The 18,091-nt window shown below is 32.8% G+C and overlaps 1 protein-coding gene across 1 annotated transcript; it reads left to right on the forward strand.

Moving 5' to 3' along the window:
- The first annotated feature begins 38 nt into the window (after nt 1–38).
- Nucleotides 39–10,947, forward strand: LOC128181670 (lipid droplet-regulating VLDL assembly factor AUP1-like). Its single transcript, XM_052850149.1, has 12 exons — nt 39–178; nt 615–749; nt 1,204–1,354; nt 3,671–3,782; nt 3,906–3,975; nt 5,139–5,172; nt 5,960–6,001; nt 6,141–6,214; nt 6,591–6,769; nt 7,519–7,653; nt 8,063–8,187; nt 9,431–10,947. Exons 1-12 carry the CDS (start codon nt 153–155, stop codon nt 9,563–9,565), a joined length of 1,218 nt encoding a protein of 405 aa, XP_052706109.1. The 5' UTR covers nt 39–152; the 3' UTR covers nt 9,566–10,947.
- The last annotated feature ends 7,144 nt before the right edge of the window (nt 10,948–18,091 follow it).

Here is an 18,091-nt window from a genome sequence, read left to right on the forward strand (position 1 = left end):
AAAGCAGGACAGAAAAGTAGAAACCAATATTCCGATTCGGAACTTCTCCCATCATGCACGTAAAAGAAAGATGTCTGCCCCCACGAAGATGTAGAGAAGTGTCACAGCATTCCTTGGTTTTATTGTTTTTCTGAATTTATTTATGAGTTGAAATGGAATCTTTATTCAACGTTAACAGGTACTGCAACTGAAAAGCTCTAGTTTAGACTGATACACATGTTTGTTCGCAAATTTTACAACACCAAAATATAGAACTGACAACAGTTAGCACACAGGCCAGGAACCTAACTTTTTATCAATAAGTCGCTCAGCGAGCCAAGTATCGAAAATTTCTATCTCCTCTATTGATATAAAATTTATTTCTTTTTTTCTATATATAGAGGAGGTAGAACTTTTCAATGTTTGGCTTATTGAGAAACTTATTGATAAAAATTCAGATGCTTGTGGTTACCCAAAATTACCTTCTATAACGTTAAATATTTTTGGGGAAACACTAACTATATTATATACATGTATATTTAACTTTTATGAGCATTGCTGATTGTTATATATTCGAATAGAACACGGAGAAGTCTGTTTGGTTTCAATAAGTTTATTTTTTTTTTGGTCAACAGAATTCCTGACAGCAGAACAAAGTTGATGACAGCTTTGTATTTTCCATTTGGCTTAGCACTGGTCATCATTAGACTCTTCATTACACTCCACGCTCTACTGGTTACATGTTTATTGCCAAAATGTGCTGCAACAAGGTAAAGTAGAACTGAGATCGATGACCCAGTTGATGGGTCATCTCAGCAGAGATTTCACTCGGCTTGATATTTAGACTTAAGCTATCACCAAATCTCAGGACAGTAGTTTCAGATTTACATCTGAAAATTATGCTTTGTTTTTGCAACTCAAACATACTTCTAATTGTTACTATTTAATGTCCATTCTAATGATTTGCTTGTTTTAATATATGATTAGAAAACTGAAGCATGCAAGACACACACAAATATGGCAGTTTAGCCTCTGACAACAGACATCTGAAGTGTGAACAGAATTTTCACTAAAACATTAAAATACTCCTCTAATCCTTTTCTGCAGAGGAAAACATGCATACTCAGAAGTTAAAAGAATTGTTTATTTTATTACCAAGTGATAGTCTGATAGAATCTCACAGTGTAGATCAACACAGATGTGAGGTACATTTATTTTTTTCAGCTTCATTTTAAAAACAATATTTGGAGTTATTGGAATCCAAGTTATCATTCAAGAAGATGGAAGAAAAGACAAAGATGCCAAAGTGATTGTGTCCAACCATGTGTCAAATTTAGATCACATGATCATTGATTTCATCATTGCAAACATTACAGTAAGTCTAGGTTTGATTTGTACATTTGTTTAATTTAAAATAACATTTATGTCAAAATTGAAATTATGATGGCTAGCCTTTGGATGAGAAACCCTCAAAACTGCAGTGAAGACTAAATTAACCCTTTAGTTTTTAAAATTACTGTAAGGTTATGAAATTTCAATATGATTGAGTTAAGTATAATACAGTAAAACACGCTTATAAAGAAGTCCCAGGGACGGCCAATTTAACTTCGTTATAAGCGTAATTCGTTATATCCGTCAAGTTTACAACATGAAATAGAGACTTGGGGAATGAAATACACTTCGCTGTAAGCGTCAATTCATTATATGCGTGTTCGCTATAACCGTGTTTTACTGTATATACCTTACAGAAACAAATTCCATTGTACTGTATGAAAGATTGATGACCTTTTTGTAACCATTTGTGTCTCACCATGGTAAACTAGATGATCTTCACTAGATGACAGGAACTTCAGTGATGATTCCTTACTCAGTTGACCCAGTTTTTCATGGTGATGTGGGACGGTGGTCTGTGGGGGCGCCATCAGGGGTGGAGCCAGTGTAATGGTTCCTCCTGTGTGGAGCCACATTCAGATCTGTGTTCCACAAGAAAAACTGGAGGGATGATTACGCTTATAGTTTTCAATCTGAGTTGTTCCTTGTCCAATATATTTAAGCATTAAATGCTTATTTTTGAATTTCATCAGTCCTAAAACACATCAAGGCGGCGCAGACAAATTGAATACCACGCGTTAGCACGGTTTAATTTGCTTGCACCGCCTTGGTGTGTTATAGGACAATGACATCCAAAAATAAGCATTCATTGTTTTTATTTATATTCATATTGATGTTGATTTGTATGAAGTATTTGTGTATCGTCGCTTTAAGCCTTTATATATATATGCTCAGGGTCAGAAACATGAAATTTATAAGAACAGCCATATTAAGTAAACATATTATTAACATTTGTAACATAAGGGGGAAAATACACTGAATTTTAATATAAAAATATGAATTAATGTTAAAAAACAAATGCTCTAAATCTGATGAGGGTTTCATTGTAGATCTACTAGAGTATGATATGGGCTTTTCAAGATAGTAAACATCTCAATACAACAGTGTTTTTAAATTATGCTTTGAATTATAGTGAAGTACAGTACATAGAAGCTTTAAATAGGTGATAACTCCAGAAAAGTTTCTACATATGTTTCGACTGATGATTGTCCAATCAGATCATAGAAGGCGGAGTTGAGACATTACCGCTAAGACTTGAATGAGAGATCGAGAAAGAATAAATGTAACATTAATAATTATAATAGGTAATACAGATGATCATTATAATTACCTGTAGTTACATCTTGTATAAAGTGACAAATAAATTGAGGTATATGATACTATATCATATCTTATATTGATGTTATATGTACATTGAAGTGTTTGGAAATATCTTGGCAGTTGACAATGGTGTCTATACATGTACATGTATTTATGCATATTGTGATGAAGTAATGTCAAAACATCCAAGATTAATATTACTAGTATTATTTTTCAAAAACTACCCAGAGAAACTTTGAAGTACAATCTAGTATTAATATTTTAATCAAAGTCTGCCAAATTTTCCCAGAATTAAACTTGGGTTGTAATTTTGCAAGTAGAAACCTTGGTACAGGATATGGCTTACTGTATATAAAAACTTTTTTAATTGTAACTCATTGTGAATCACTATCTGTAAAAAAGTTCTTGCATTCTTATATGTTGTATACCTATTTAAAAATTAGTTGGAGAATACAGAGTAATATCATGAAAACTTCAGTGATGATTCCTTTCTCAGTTGACCCAGTTTTTCATGGTGATGTGGGACTGTGGTCTGTGGAGGCTCCATCAGGGGTGGAGCCAGTGTAATGGTTCCTCCTGTGTGGAGCCACATTCAGATCCGTGTTCCACATGAAAAACTGGAGGGATGATTACGCTTATAGTTTTCAATCTGAGTTGTTTTCTGTGCTTATGAACATTTTAATATTTTAATGCATCATAAACTGAAATTTTAGATGAGTTCAAAGTTTTTATGAAAGAGGTACATTGCGCAATTAAAACACTGATATATATTACATGTAGTATTGCACGGCTGACAACATATTATACATTTGTTTCTTTAAATACTGAAAGTTTATTCTTACTGATATTTTAAACATACTACCGGTACTTGTATGAGGTAGTAAGTAAGGGAGATATTAAAGGTCAAGTTTTTAAATGCTCTTGTAATTTTTTATGTTTTGTAGTATCACTAATGAATTTCTCATTTTTCTTCCCCTAGCCTGACATTGTGGGCCTCTCCTCTTTTATGCAATGGTTGACTGGCTTCAAAGACTTTGGTTCTTCCAAAGGTGCTGATGTGTTGGAGGATAATATCAGAAAATTTGTCGGAGGTACACACCAATCTGAAAACTTCACTATAGATTTTAAATTCATGTATCAAAAATCTGAATGAGCTGAATCGTAATTTGAAGGGTTTTTTTCCTGTTAATTCTTTTATTGACATGTAATTTCAGAGTCAAAGTTTCCAGTGCTTCTCCACCCAGAAAAGGCCACAACTAATGGAGCAGGGCTTCTGAAGTTTATGTATGTACAAGTACATCTAAGCCTTTTTACTTTTTTCATCCAATTATCTGCCATTTTTTATTTTTAAACCTGATTCCATACAGTTTATCTAAACAGCTTTGACATATGTTGCTCTCATCTTTTTCACTGTATAAATTAATTTAATAATTATGATTATCACTGAAGCATATTTCTGTTCTCTTTCATTTATGATTACCGGGGTAAATGTATTTTTAGGTCACCTGAATCGAAGCTTTTCCAATCACCTGTTGTCTGTTGTCCATCTGTCTGTAAACTTTTCCCATTTTTAAGTTTTTCTCTAGCACAACTGGGCAAAAATTAACCAAACTTAGTATAAAGCATCCTTATGGGAAGAAAAATATAAATTGTTAAAATAAAGGGCAGGACCCATTTTAAAAGGGAGATAATTGCAAAACCATGGTCATAGGTTGTATGTCTTTAAAAATCTTCTTCTCAAGAACCACTGCACCAGAAATGCCAATATTTACGCAAAAGCTTGTATATAAAGTGAAGATTCTAAATAGGCAACTATGTTTGAAAAAAAATTCTCAAGAACTACAATGCTACAATTTGTGAGATTTGTTTCAATTTCTTTTTAAATATGGTTATAAAGCAATTTTTAAAGCGCGTGACAACTGATTAATAGGTTTACAAATCATACACAGTTCTTGATTTTCATTTTCATAATTTTTTTTTAGATTTTATATAACGTTCATAGAAAGATATAGAGAAAATGTTTTAAAATATTATTTTCAGGAAATACAATGCTACACTTAGTTATTTACTATGTAAACATCCTCATATCTTCATATCCTCATATCAAGGTCACAGTGACCTTCTTTCACTTTTTATGATTTTTCATAGATCATTTTAGAATTTTGTTATCTTAAATATGTTCATGCCTAGGATATTAAGATTGGTTTGTTGATATCAATGCATCTTAGATCTTAGAATATGATGTCCCAAAAAAGTAGGCTTCTTTTTATGTATTGTTTAATGTATGGTCAAATCATCGAGAGTTTTACAAAAAAATTTTAATTAGACTTCATACTAAAACATTTCGAAATAGAATGATACAAATACTTTTGTTCAGGTGAGCAATGTGGCCCATGGGCCTCTTGTTGTGTTTTTTTCAAATGATATTTTGATATATACTTTTTCAGGTCATTTCCTTTTAGTCTTGGAAAAGTTCAACCAGTAAGTGATTTTGACCTTGATCAATTTAGGACATTTTCATGAGATATTTTTAAAAATTCAGAAATGAAGAAAAATAAAATTAGACATATACTGTGGAATCAATTTCATCCGTGGGGGTCAGTGATCGTGGGTAGCCAACATTTTTCTGGTTCTTGGGGACGTAATTTTATCAGTAGTAAGTTCTATTTTTGTAAAATAAATACATGTACTAAACAATTGCTTATACATGTATATAGATGCGTTCATGCATCGTCGGAACCCACAGGTTTTCTATCCGTTACACTGCTTTCAGTGTAATGGATAGAAAACCCATGGGTTCCGACGATGACGTTCATGGAGATGTAAATTTGTGTGCAAGGGAAACCCACTACAGTCATGAACATTGGTCCCCCAGGAACAATGATGATTCCACAGTATTCTGTTACAACAGAACAACCAGTAGAAATCAGTTGATGATTAAACTCATGATACAAAACACTGTCAGAGTGTCTGACAAGAATCTTTATTCAATCATTACCGGGTATATTGGGGATAACTTTTTTTTGGTGTGTAATGTTAGATATTAGCATTTGGTCTTTGTTAGGATCAGTAAAGTTAACTACGGTAATGCAGATCTCAGTATCAATATTTATCTCTTAAATTCTTTTTCCAAAACACTGAACAAATATTGATGACTGTTCAATAACCTTGCAGTGGTCTTACAGATTAGCAATGTTACAAAAATACAACGGTGAAGTCATTCCTGTAGAAATTCTACACTCTATGTACATGCTTTTCCTTTTTCCAGGTAGCATTACAAGCAACTCGGTGGCCGATGACAATGGCTGTGGTAAGTAGTTGAGCACATATATGAGCCAGTCAATTATAACTGTCTTTAGATTTAAGACATTTATATGTTGCATTGGACACATGTAAATTGAAATGTAATATTCATATTTAATAGCTATTTTGTTTCTATTTGGTTCCAGACCACCCTCACCAGCAATATCTATCAGGACTTCCTCTGGAGTCTATTTGTACCGTACACAATTTACAAAGTCAAGTGAGTCACATTTTGTTGCCTTCAAAGATGGAAATATCATTTATTAAGGCATGAATAGATAACAATACCCAATATGTTTAAACTGCAGAGCAAGAATATCTGTTAAATTTCCAAGGTTAAAAACTTGAATATGTTATGGATTTGATATTTGTGTTTTTCTTTGATCTCTAGTTCAATTTTTTTTAGAGAGTATTCAATTAAAAAAAATCTTCCTGGTAAAATTAATAATACATGTACAAGTATTCTATGTAAAGCTCTATCTTATACTGTTAAATGTAAACTATGATAAATCAGTCTGTGGTAGAAGGATGCCGCTTGGAAATAAAGAAAACTATACATAAAATTCGACTGAATGAATTTCTGTTAACTTTTGCAGATTGCTACCAGAGGAAGAATGTAGAGAAGGAGAGAGTGTGGAGGAGTTTGCTGAGAGGGTCAGGAAGAACATAGCTGACTCTCTGGGTGTCCCCCTGACTGAGTTCACCTGGTCCGATAAGCAGGAGTTTGTAAAGAGACTGGAGGAGGAGGAGAGAGCTCGCAGACAGGAAGAGCAGAGTGAGTACTAGTACTGCCATACATGTATCAGAGCTGGACCTGTTGATTAGTATAAATACATTGGGCAGGGCTAATATGGCCATACTGTGGAATCATTAGATTTCGTGGGAGCTCAATTTTCGTTGAATTCGTGGGTACCTCTCATTAACGAATTAACATCCCCAACGAATTAATAAATTAGGGCTATAAAGTCATATTCCTCTTGTATGTATACGAAAATACACGAAATCACGTCTACACGAACCTGTAAAATTTAAGCAATCCACGAAAATTTGCCCCCACGAATTTTAATGACTCTACAGTATATTGAAATTGTATTTAATCTTAGAAAATCCTCTTCTTTACTTTCACTACAGGGGGAGATAAACTGTATGCATGGTTATAATGTCCACAAAGCCCTGACCGAAATTGTGACCACTGAGTTTACAATTTTTGGCTCTTGGAGCTTGGCCATAGATAGACCCCCCCCCCCCCCCCTTTTTTTCATGAATTGATGTTTGCATACATCAAACAATAAAAGTGGGAGTAACTGTAGGAGTCACAGATTAGGGTTAAGGCTACAATATGAAGCTTAAAATGCAAACATGAGACCTGTCCATCTACGGGCTATGGTACTCGGGTGACTGCCAAGGCCTGTGGGCATCTTCTTTTTTCTTTAACCGTTTTTGAAAATACATGTACACATGACTTGATATTTAAATATGAATTTAACAATATGTAAGATTTCTATTGTTTCTTATTGCCTTTAGGAAAAGCAATGCAAAAGTCAACAGAATCCCTTCCTTCAAACAGAAGTGTCTCTGACCCAGAGTTACAGAGGATGGTTCAACAGGTGCAGGACGTCCTACCGGACATACCTGCTCCTGCCATCCTGAAGGATCTAGGTAGGTCGGCTCCAGACAAAAAAACTATGTATTACCGGTAGATAATAAATTTGCTTGTAATTGAGTATGATTAAAGAATGCATGTTTCATCCATTCTTAAAAAGTAAATAAATTTAATAAATATTGACCAGAAAAGAAGTAATCCTGACCAACAGCATAATTACAAAGTTTGGATTTAATGATAAATTGAGATGTTCCTTTTTTTACACGCAACATGACAGCCAATTGAAATGAATTAAAATCTTTTAAAGAACAAAATTTGTTCCATACTAGCTATAGAATAGTAAATATTATAAAGAAATGAAATAAAGTATCATCTTTATAAACAACACATAATTGCCATTTCTGCATGAATGCAAAGTATTTCACTGTGAAGTTGTGAACTATAACCTGTATTTTGATTTGACAGAGAAAACGCGAGAAGTGGACCAGACCATCACAAACATACTGGAGGGTAAAGTCTTATCTGAAACGACTGAACAATCCAAGAGCAATTTGATGGACATCAGAAAGAAAATAAACTTAGATATAGCAGTAAGTACTATCTGCATCAATATTATGTCATGTGACATATATTCAGTCTGATTATTTTATGACATGAAATGAAAACCATTCTTGGCATCGTTGGTTTGTTTTTATGTTTGACAATTTATCCAACTAAAACTATCATTCTATCATTGGATATATTCTGTTACCCCATTCCATCATTCTGTTATCATTAACTTTCTGTTCATTATCTCGGCAACAGTTGCACACATTCAGGCCAATTTTTGATGTATGGATTTGTCATAGAAATATGCAGGTCAAGCTTGAATTTGGTCCAGGCCAGATGATATTTTGACAGAATTATCCCCCTTGAAGTTAGAAAAAAAAATTGAAATTTTCAGTTTCTGCACTGTAACTTGAGAGATATGTATAAATTTGAAATTGCATATTGAGTGTTTTACCAAACATGATCAAATTTGGTCCTGGTTCAATGATTATTGAAAATGGCCCCATGAACTTAGAAAAAAAGATTATCTTTGCAAAGAAATGTAAAACTAAATACAACATTTGAAATTTTGGCCGCATGCAGAGGAATTCGTGACATTATGACTTATCTTGTTCTATAAGTTTGCCCCTTTTGAATTAAAATTTTGGACATTTGAATATTAAGCAGATCGTTAGTCTCATCTAAAACTACTCAACAGAGTCTTACGAAAGTCAATAGATAACTAAGTCATATCTTGTTGATTTGTTTACTGTGTATAAGGAAGCTCTGATCTAGCTTGTTTTTTACCTTTGAAGTTTTTCCTCTCCTTTTCTTGTCACTCTAAATTTTGTAACCCATGCCATGGGCTGGTTTATCGAAACTGAATGTAAGTTTTCAATTTATTTCTCAATAATTACTTATTGGATAGTATTCAATTATAGCTTACGAACATCAACTCACAGGTGATGAAATACTAAAGGTGTATGCAATTACTCTAGGGCAGGCATAATAAGTATAGATAGTTGATTTTAGAATACACTGATTTTGTCCAATGAAAGGAAAATACAGAGGAACTGAGATGCATCTGATGAATATTTACTGAAACACTCCAGAGTTGCTTTCTATAAAAATGCTGTGTACAAACTGAAATATTTAAACAGCAATGCTATCGATTTTATAAAAAAGAAATAAAAAATGAGTTTATTCTCTGCTTGATTTAATTTAGAAAAACTTAAGAAATGTTCCTCTGTGTTACATGTATCGGTTACATGAACATTGTTTAAATCTGGTGTGATTTCATTTCAGCCATCACAACAGAAGTATGGTGATACCACATTCCACAGAGTGGCTTCAAATCGTATGCTTTCTCTGGAAGAACGTAAACAAATAATGCTGGAAACTGCGAGGCAGCGATATAAGGAAAAGCATGGTCTTGTTTAGCAACGCGAGTGTAGATTAGATATTTAACAAATTCACAAATCTCTGTTTCCTTTTTCTGAATCTTGTTTATTCTTGGATAAAATATCATGGTTGACATTCTCAACTGGATTAAAAACCTTATTTTCTCTCTCCGTCCACAAAAGGAATTTCTTTTTCAGATCTCTCATGTCAACCTATGGTAAAACATTTACTCTTTATTTCAGATACATGTATGTAGACTTAATTTCAAGATGTTGAAGACAAAGATGGTTAAGTTAATTGTGTTCACATAATGTCTAGGTCAAATATTATTTTTATACATGTAGTTACAAATGTTAACAAGTCAATGTAACAATTCTGTATTATTGACATGTAGGTTTCTTAACTAGCACACATAGTTATTTTATACATTTTCTGGTTTCATTAAAATGTAATGGGAGTTATCTTGCACATGAAATGTTAGGGGCTGCAATATTTACTGGCTAAATATAATCTTAATCTCTAGTCATTGTCTTAGGCTTTAAAAAAAAAACAGGACACTTTCATATAAATTTATTTACCTGTTATTCTATGAAAAGGATTCATATCTTGGGGCAAAATATTATTGTTATATCCATGCATAAATACTTTTTGTATAACAAATGGTTTCATTTTTATTTCATGCAGTTGCGATGGAAATATGTATTTGAATTTTATGAATAATTTTGTGTGTATTTCATGTTCCTTGAGATATGTAATATTGTGAGTAAGTATGGTTGGTGAGGATACAACATACATACATGTGCTAAAATGTATGTACATGCAATAGGATGAATGATGTTGATGTATATATAGTTAATGTATGAATGAGGTGCACTCTCTCTGTTTTAGCATGCAATATGGTGGGATTTATTTTTGTATGAACCTGCCATCAACTTCCTGTTTATCCGTAACAAATTTTCACATGAGAGCATATGTATACATGTATTCACATCAGAGTGGGGGTATTACTTGTGAGAATTGGCCTACAGACTTTTTGTTTGTTTGTTTTTGTATTTTTTTTTTTGGGGGGGGGGGGGTCCATAGAAATGCCAAAATACCAATAAGAATGTCTAATTTTCGAATACTTGCTCAGTGTTTATGGTTTTAATTTTGTTTTTCGATATAGGGGAATTATGTTGGAAATTAAAGTAAGTGTGTGATGTTATTTATTTACTGTGAAAGGGTGTTTCACAGACAGATCTTATATACATGTACCTGTTTGTAACGAACAGTTTTATATACATGTACCTGTTTGTAAAGATCCCAAATCAGTCATATTGTAATTAATCAGCAATGCTGATTTTTAACATAGTTTGTACATGTATATGGGTCTTCCTGATTCATGTATTTTGATTGATACTATAAATATATCTTCTCTGGAACGGTGTTAACTTTGTTTTGATAGTATAATGTACATTTAGTTTACCTCATCTAACTAATCTTCCATTTAAAAAAAAAACTTTTATTTACTTTATATTTATACCAAGTTTAATTTAATTTTTGCTAATAACTTATCAATATGTTTGTTTTTAAAGATTTACAAGGTAAATGTGAAAAACCAGTAGAACAAAAGTTGAGTCTAAAGAAATAATCACAGAGAACTGTCTTGCTCAAATACCCTAGACATGAAACAAACTAGTTAGAACAATGAGGTCAGCAAATGATAACAGTATATAGATAGTGCCTGTTTGGGAGGGTAACAGTTGAAAGTGACACCCCGAGAAAACCATTGTCAACCGACGCGAAGCGGAGGTTGACAATGGTTTTCGAGGGGTGTCAATTTAAACTGTTATCCTACCAAACAGGCACTTTTTATTTTGTTATACTGAATGTCTTAATTTTAAAGAAAACTTAACTGCTTTTACATAGGAATAACGTGAATTCTACGGCGAACCGTACGCGCATAATTTTCGCGCATGTAACAATTTTTAATGTTACCCGTTGCTAAGTGCGTTGCTAGCGTTGAGGGTAATAGAAGGTATTATGAACTGCGTCTACACCAATCAGATTTCAGTATTTAACATGAAAGTATAACAATAAGTGTTAATACAATATTTTTAGGCAGATGCAATCTTTTAGGGCATTCCGAATAATATAATGTTGCCTGTTTCTCAGGAGTTAAAGTATCGTTATGCAATGTGCAAAACATCAGCATATTAAAAATGGCATACCAGATTCACAAAAATGAACTAAACACAGTTTCCAAGTCAATACTTTAGGTTTATCAGTTGTAAACTAAAATAGTATGGTTATTAAACATTTATTTACTTAAACAATGAATGCTTATTTTGGGATGTCGTCGGTCCTATAACACACCAGGCCGTGCAGACAAATTGAATACCTCGCATTAGCGCCGTATGATAATTCGTAAATAATGTAAATATAGACAGATCAGCACTAGTAACTATAGTTTACAACCATTAAATGTGGTTTTACAGATGAAAACTATATTTAACGAATCGTTAACTATTTTTTACAGTTTGTAAACTTTAGTTTATGGTTGTAAATTAAGTCAACATTAACTATAGTTTATGAATCGTTAACTATAGTTAACAGTGGATAAAGGATCTATTGTGAATAACAATTGAATTGACCTTCGAATTGAGTTCGAACATTATCATCATTCACCGTACATTTAACTGAACTCTTTCCCGTATTAACAGCTGCATCCTTTGTATTAAGGGACTTACCTGATGCCGGGGTGACAAGGGGACGGATTTCAAACTCTAACTGACCCACCCTCATTTTTTCTAATCTATAAACCTTCCTCTTGCATTTTTGGCATAAAATGTCACCAATGCACCCAATTCTTTGCAAAGAACCAGGATGCCCCTCAAAATTTATTCCTTTAAACAAAATGCCCCTCTTAATTTATTCCTTTGAACAAAACCTATCAAAAAATCTTAGAATTTATATGGGCACATAGGTTGGTCCTGAAGGATATTTAAGCCAAAAACCATGCAAACATACACCATTTTACTAAGAAAATGCTGTTTTCGCCAACTTTGAAGATTTATAATAAAATTGCAAGAGCAGTATGATAGGTTCAAATTCAAATTCGAAAAATTTAGAAATATGTACGACAGAAAATATTTAAAAACTTATATTTTTAAAGGTGATTTTTTTTTTGGGGGGGGGGGGTCCATCACCCCTATAGGTCAATTCAATTGTTATTCGCAAAAGATCTTTGAACCAATGGTTAAAGCTGTTAATCTTTATTTCACATCTTTAAACCAAAGTCAGTTTTCGGTTCGTAACTACTGTTATGTATTCATTGAAAATTTGTACATTCAATTAAAATATTCAAACGCCCCAAATAAGTAGACCCACTGATGCAGGCACGTATAATGTAGCATCGTTTTCAAAAGTGTGTGATGTGGGCGCAAATAAACCCCGATTTTTATCAGAACCTCAATATATCCTAATTTAACAACAACCTAAAAAGAATGAACATAAACATGATTTGCGCATTCACCACCATCATGGTGAAACATGCAACACCACAATCCTAACCAATGGCATTGTCGTACTCATTTATTTATAGTCGGTTTTACAATTCTAAACATTCTTTGAAAATGAATGGAGTTTTCTACACGAGCCCACCCCCCCCCCCCCAAAAAAAATTGTCAAAATAAAGTTAAATCATACTCCCTCTGGCAAAGAAAATGTATAAACTGCGAGTCTTACTTATCAACTTCTTGGAAACTCGTGGTATTTCTCTACATTATACTAATTTCAATGAAGAAGTATGAAGAAAATCACTGGGTTCAAAGGTGTAACGTACATAGAAAGCCCAATTTAGTTACGCTTTCCTTTGGTTCTAATGTGACCAGGGACCCCATATAAGGAATCTCTAAATGTTTGGAGATTTAAGACCTGCAGAAATCCCATTTTAAACAAAAACTCTGCCTTGCAGAAATATAATGAAACACTTCTTTTTATTTTTATGTGGGTTCGTTTCATAAAGGGTCGTACGTCCAGACTTAGCGCTGCGCCTGTGTAAATACGGGACTAGTTCGAATCTTTACGTCCGACTAAAGTTAGGCCAAAATTTTACGTCCACCCATAAGTAGGCGTAAGTAAGCATATATATTATGAAACGACGATTGTATTTTATCACTAATGAGATTAAAGTTACATGTATTGTCACATTCAGATACTGAGAAAGAACTATTTATACTTTTAATTCTGGAATTTGATTGCCACGGGAGTTTCTCCGGCATTAATGTGCAGGAGAGAGAGAAGATACCATAATCATAATTTATATAAAAAAACGTGCCCTAATTTTAATTTTATGTGTTGCATTTTATAAACTTACATTATATTTTTTTTAAACCATTTTTTTCTTTCTAGAACATTTACCATGAACAAGTTTACATCACATTTAGTAATAACTTTACCTTTTAAACATCTATCATTAAAATTGCTTCACGAGAAAAAAACTAATATTTTTTTGTAATTTATATATGAAAAGCATTTTTTTTATAACCTACGATGTATGTACATGTAGATGCATTAATATTGAATACAAATAATACTGAAAATCGAAGCCGATTAAACTCACTGATACTAATGCACAATCATAAACTTAATTTGTGATTTTCTTTTTAAAGTGAAGATATGTTATTGATACATGGTTTTTAAATACAAGAATGATGACACATTAGAGTTTAGACAAGTTTGTAATTCAAAGTGCTTTGATAAATATGAAATATTATCTCTAAATAATGGATACAGAACGTGTAACTTATCATCATACATGTACATGTATAAAAGTAATAAAATATCATATATTTTGGACTACCTAATAACTTAAAATGATATATTGATAATTCTATTGCGCACATTACACAAGTCGTGTACTTCAACCAAAATAATGCCGAGTAAGCCCGCTTTCAATCAAACATTATTCATGTATTATACGGATAATTCATTGAAGATTTCCATGTGTTTATGACACTAAATAATACTCCTTGCGCTGGTATTCCAGAAAATCATATACCCTTCACCATTTTTCGGTTTCGGTTTAATGTTTTATCTATTTGTATAATTTAATTTTAATATTACCGGTATGTGGGGTTTTTTCGGTAAATTGTTGAAGGAAAAGGAATGTTATTAAAAAAAATTTAACCCTTGTGTGAAACAAGAATTTATCAAATCTTAAAATATTTTTAAATAAAAATTATTACAATTACTAGTTCCTCTAAAATTGATCATATTTTCACATGCTAGATACACCTATACATGACAGAGTAATAGAAACAATTTTATGCATGTGCAGTGCTGCGTTGTCAAGAGCTTTTGCTATAAAGCTGTAGTCTAAAGTATACGCCTCTAGTTACGCCGCTTTATGAAATGCAAAATACTACCGACTAAGTTTCGGTGTAAGTCCTCGGGCTAGACTAAAGTTAGGCCCAAAATTTAGGCCCCTTTAAGAAACGAGCCCCTGGATTCTAGAGATTTTGTAAAGTAAAATTGTAGTTTTCATATTTACACTCTTGTAATATTTCTTATCGTGATTGTATATACTTAAAAGTAATATTCAAAGGCTTGTAGTCAGTAGATTTAAGACCTGCAGAAATCCATCAAAACCATCTGCCTTGAATGAAGAAACGTTTCCTTTTAATTTTTTTTTTACATAAACAGTTTAAAAAATATAGTTGAATGGAAGTTTAAAAAAAAGATAACGATGCCAGCTTGTATCATAATAAACGGTATCGGGTGCGTTCGCCCTATCCACATGTTTGCCTTAGTCCGTTCGCTCTAGGTCCCTTCGCTCTAATTATCGTTCGCCCAAATAATCGTTCGCCTTGAACCCCGTTCGCTCCTTCTTTATAAATAAACAATATAATAAGTTATTTCATTTACTTTTAACTTAAAACTTTTTAACTTTTATTAATTATTCGCATATAATTATGATATGTTTTTCCTTCATCAAAAATGACGTAATTGGTATACGTTAATTGTAAGATTTTATTGCCGTACATTGTCGATAACCGTCTTCTTGTTTTTATAATGATTCGCTTGGTGTTTTTTAAAATCAATTAAAGAATTTGAGACTTTAATTGGCTCATTCAGAAGCTTAGCAAATGATTATCACCTATTCTATCTTTAAAGAATTTATACATAACACAATCCTTTAATCTCTAAATGAGATATATACGGAAATGGAACATGTAAAACTGTATCAAACTTCATGTACTGTTAACCATGGTGATTATTATGTAGAAGTAGAAAGGGCGGTATTGTTTTCATTATCCCCGATAATTATATATGTATCTTTCAAATGTTTAAATTGACAAGAATACACAAAAATATATAAATTAATTAATCCTATATAAAATTAAGGCGAACGGACACAGTGCGAACGGCGTCAAGAGCGAACGGACCTAGGGCGAACGAAAACTAGGGCGAACGCGTTTTAGAGCGAACGAACACAAGCTAGTATAACCAATTACTTAAAAGTGGGTGACTGTATGGTCACATTAGAGCCTAAGGAGAGAGTAACTAAAATGTATGGAACGCCATGGCTGCCTTATGTTAGATGATTTTATTATATGCTGTGGGTCTATTATTATATGCTGTGGTTCTATAATTATATGCTGTGGGTCTATTATTATATGCTGTGGGTCTATTATTATATGCTGTGGGTCTATTATTATATGCTGTGGTTCTATAGTTATATGCTGTGGGTCTATTATTATATGCTGTGGTTTTATAATTATATGCTGTGGGTCTATTATTATATGCTGTGGTTTTATAATTATATGCTGTGGGTCTATAATTATATGCTGTGGTTCTATTATTATATGCTGTGGTTCTATAATTATATGCTGTGGGTCTATTATTATATGCTGTGGGTTCAATTATATGCTGTGGGTTCATAATTATATGCTGTGGGTCTATTATTATATGCTGTGGGTCTATTATTATATGCTGTGGGTTCATAATTATATGCTGTGGTTTCATTATTATATGCTGTGGTTTCATAATTATATGCTGTGGGTTCATTATTATATGCTGTGGTTTCATTATTATATGCTGTGGGTTCATAATTATATGCTGTGGGTTCATTATTATATGCTGTGGGTTCATAATTATATGCTGTGGGTTCATAATTATATATGCTGTCGTTTATTCGAAACTAGCTATTCGAATTCGGATTTCTCGTTTTGGAGTTTACATTTACAAGCACTTTCAGCTGACACCAAGGACAATGGTCGTGTGACCTTGACTGAGACCCATATGCTAAAAATTGCTTTTCAGAACTTTGTTGTCGCCGGGCGCATAGTGTTTCATAAACACATCTTGTTTCAATTTATCAATATTATACTTTCAGACAAAGCAGAAAATGTGTTTGTGTTTTTAAATCTTTTATACAATAAAAAATGATTAAAATACTGAGTATGCAAAATTGATTTCTTGTTTTATTTACTATTATCAACTATAATAATTTAAGCTTTACTATTAATCGTTGATGTTTTAAAAGATTCTTTAAAGGGAGTGTGCTATTAAAAATCAAGTACAAGCTTGAGAATCTATACTGTCATTTGAGAGTACGTTACTGAAAGTCCAAGTAGCTCAAAAAATTCTATGTCTCGGCATCTCTCTTAGCGCAGCCGTACGTGTTTGCTCACGAATTCTATCAGGACACATTTTTATGCGTCCGAATCGTATATTGTTTTTGTCCTGTTTGTCTGTCTGTTGTCAACTTTAACCTTCGCCATAACTTTTGAACCATAGGAGAAAGAGACTTCGTATTTAGTATGCATACTTCACTAATTAGGTGCTTTTAAATGACACCTAGGATAATGAGTTTGTGACCTTAACTGTGACCTATATGCTAAAAAACTGCTTTTTTGAAATTTGTTGCCGCCGCAAACGCATCTGATTTTAATTTGATAATTTGTTTGCCCCCCAAATGCACCGTTACTGTATTTCTTTTATGGATCCGCCATCATAGATTTATTAAGAGAGTGAGAAAATTCTGATCTTAAATTCATGTCATTTAATGAATTATGAGTAGTTTTTCAAAGGGAAAAAAGCCAAGTTAACCAAAATAAATACAAGATGTGTTTGTGAAAAACTATGTACCCCCAAATCTTCGATTACAGTGGCATAAAATACCGCAAAATTGAATCTGTGTTGGATTTCCGGGCATTGGGCGAGGCTGAATGCACATCTCTACTTCAGTTCCTCAGACAAATAAAAGATAGTGTTTTCAACATTGCGTACATGTATAGAAAAGGTAACGCACTATAAAAATGTGTCCTGATAGAATTCGTGAGCAAACACGTACGGCTGCGCTAAGAGAAATGCCGAGACATAGAATTTTTTGAGCTACTTGGACTTTCAGTAACGTACTCTCAAATAACAGTATAGATTCTCAAGCTTGTACTTGATTTTTAATAGCACACTCCCTTTAAAGAATCTTTTAAAACATCAACGATTAATATTAAAGCTTAAATTATAGTTGATAATAGTAAATAAAACAAGAAATCAATTTTGCATACTCAGTATTTTAAT

The sequence above is a fragment of the Crassostrea angulata genome, chromosome 4 (genome assembly GCF_025612915.1).
Source record: "Crassostrea angulata isolate pt1a10 chromosome 4, ASM2561291v2, whole genome shotgun sequence".
Classification (NCBI taxonomy): Eukaryota; Metazoa; Mollusca; class Bivalvia; order Ostreida; family Ostreidae; genus Magallana; species Magallana angulata.